Source organism: Capra hircus, chromosome 7 (assembly GCF_001704415.2).
Source record: "Capra hircus breed San Clemente chromosome 7, ASM170441v1, whole genome shotgun sequence".
Classification (NCBI taxonomy): domain Eukaryota; kingdom Metazoa; phylum Chordata; class Mammalia; order Artiodactyla; family Bovidae; genus Capra; species Capra hircus.
Genome location: NC_030814.1, coordinates 101,817,756 through 101,819,244, shown reverse-complemented (window position 1 = coordinate 101,819,244; position 1,489 = coordinate 101,817,756). Strand labels below are relative to the sequence as shown.

The 1,489-nt window shown below is 52.9% G+C and overlaps 1 protein-coding gene across 1 annotated transcript; it reads right to left on the bottom strand.

The window, feature by feature from the left end:
* LOC102178720 (olfactory receptor 1361-like) lies at nucleotides 340–1,287 on the bottom strand. Its single transcript, XM_005682212.2, has one exon. The coding sequence runs from the start codon at nucleotides 1,285–1,287 to the stop codon at nucleotides 340–342; it is 948 nt and encodes a 315-aa protein (XP_005682269.2).

Genomic DNA, 1,489 nt, shown 5'->3' with positions numbered 1-1,489 from the left:
TGTGTTACAGCAGCTTAACCTGACCTTAACACAAAGTAGCACTTGAATCCTGGTCTCTCTGGTTTCTAGAGCACTTCCTTCTAACCATGATGCGTTCTTTAGACTTCAGTTTAAGCGCCACAAGGTTGGAGATTTTGTTTGTCCCTTGCCAGACTCTTGAAAGAGTAACCAACCAATAGTAACATGTAACAGATGTTCGATAAATATCTGTTGGGAGGATAAAGTAATAAACCAATGAACCAAGACTGAAATGTAGGAACTACCTAAGACTGGGACTGTGCGGGAAAGTTCAGGACAGATGGGTGCTGAACCTGGAACTCAGAAGTCGCAATGCTGTGGTCACTGAATAAAAACTGGCCTCCTGCTGATGAGGGCCCCCAAGGCGCCCTTCATGTCGCTGTTGCGTAGGCTGTAGATGAAGGGGTTCAGCATGGGAGTGACCACAGTGTACATCACTGCAGCGGCTGTGTCCTTCTGGGCTGTGTGGGAGGACATGGGGCTGAAATAAACCCCAATGATGGTGCCGTAGAACAGGGACACCACAGAGAGATGAGAGCCACAGGTAGAGAAAGCCTTCCACTTCCCCCTCGTGGACGGGACCCTCAACACGGCAGCAGAGATGCGCGTGTAGGAGACCAAGATGCCCACAAAGGGGGCGATGATAGGCAGGGCGCCCACAGTGTATATCATTGCATTGTTGAGAAAGGTGTCAGAGCAGGCGAGCTTCAGCAGAGGGCTCAGGTCACAGAAGAAACTGGGGATCCGGTTGTGGGTGCAGAATGAGAGGCGGGTCAGTAATACTGTGTGGATCAGGGCATTCCCCAAGGCTGCAGTCCAGGACGCTGCCACCAGGAGGCTACAGAGCTGTGGTGTCACAGACAGGGCATAGTGTAGAGGGTGACAGATGGCCACATAGCGGTCATAGGCCATGGCGGTCAGCAGGAAGCAGTCGATGCTGGCAAACCAGATGAAGAAGAACATCTGGGCCAGGCAGCCAGCATAAGGAATCCCTTTGTGTCCTGACACGTGGTTGGCCAGCATCTTAGGGATAGTGGTGGAGGTGAAGCAAATGTCCACGAAGGCCAGGTTGGCCAGGAAGAAGTACATGGGCGTGTGGAGCCGGACGTCATTGGCGATGGCCAGGATAATGGACAGGTTCCCCAGTTGCGTGACCAGGTACATGCTCAGGAAGAGGATGAACAGCAGCTGCTGTTGCTTGGGGTCCTCCGAGAGGCCCAGGAGCAGGAACTCAGAGACTAGGGTGAGATTAGCCCCAGTTTCAGCCATCCTGAATCAATCAGAAAGGAAACAGAGGAGCTGTCCCGGGTCCTGGTCAAGGCCAGCCCCTCTTTTGCACCCTGGATCTCATCCCCTCTCCTTCATTCAGCCGTTCATCACTTCTTCCCACTCTTTCCTGCCCCTGAATCCCCCCACCCGTTTGCTGGATCATTTCCATCAGTAAACACCATTCATTCTTCACAGCCCATCT

Coding starts and splice junctions, on each gene's coding strand:
- LOC102178720 (XM_005682212.2), bottom strand. CDS start 1,287: ATGGCTGAAACTGGGGCTAATCTCACCCTAGTCTCTGAGTTCCTGCTC.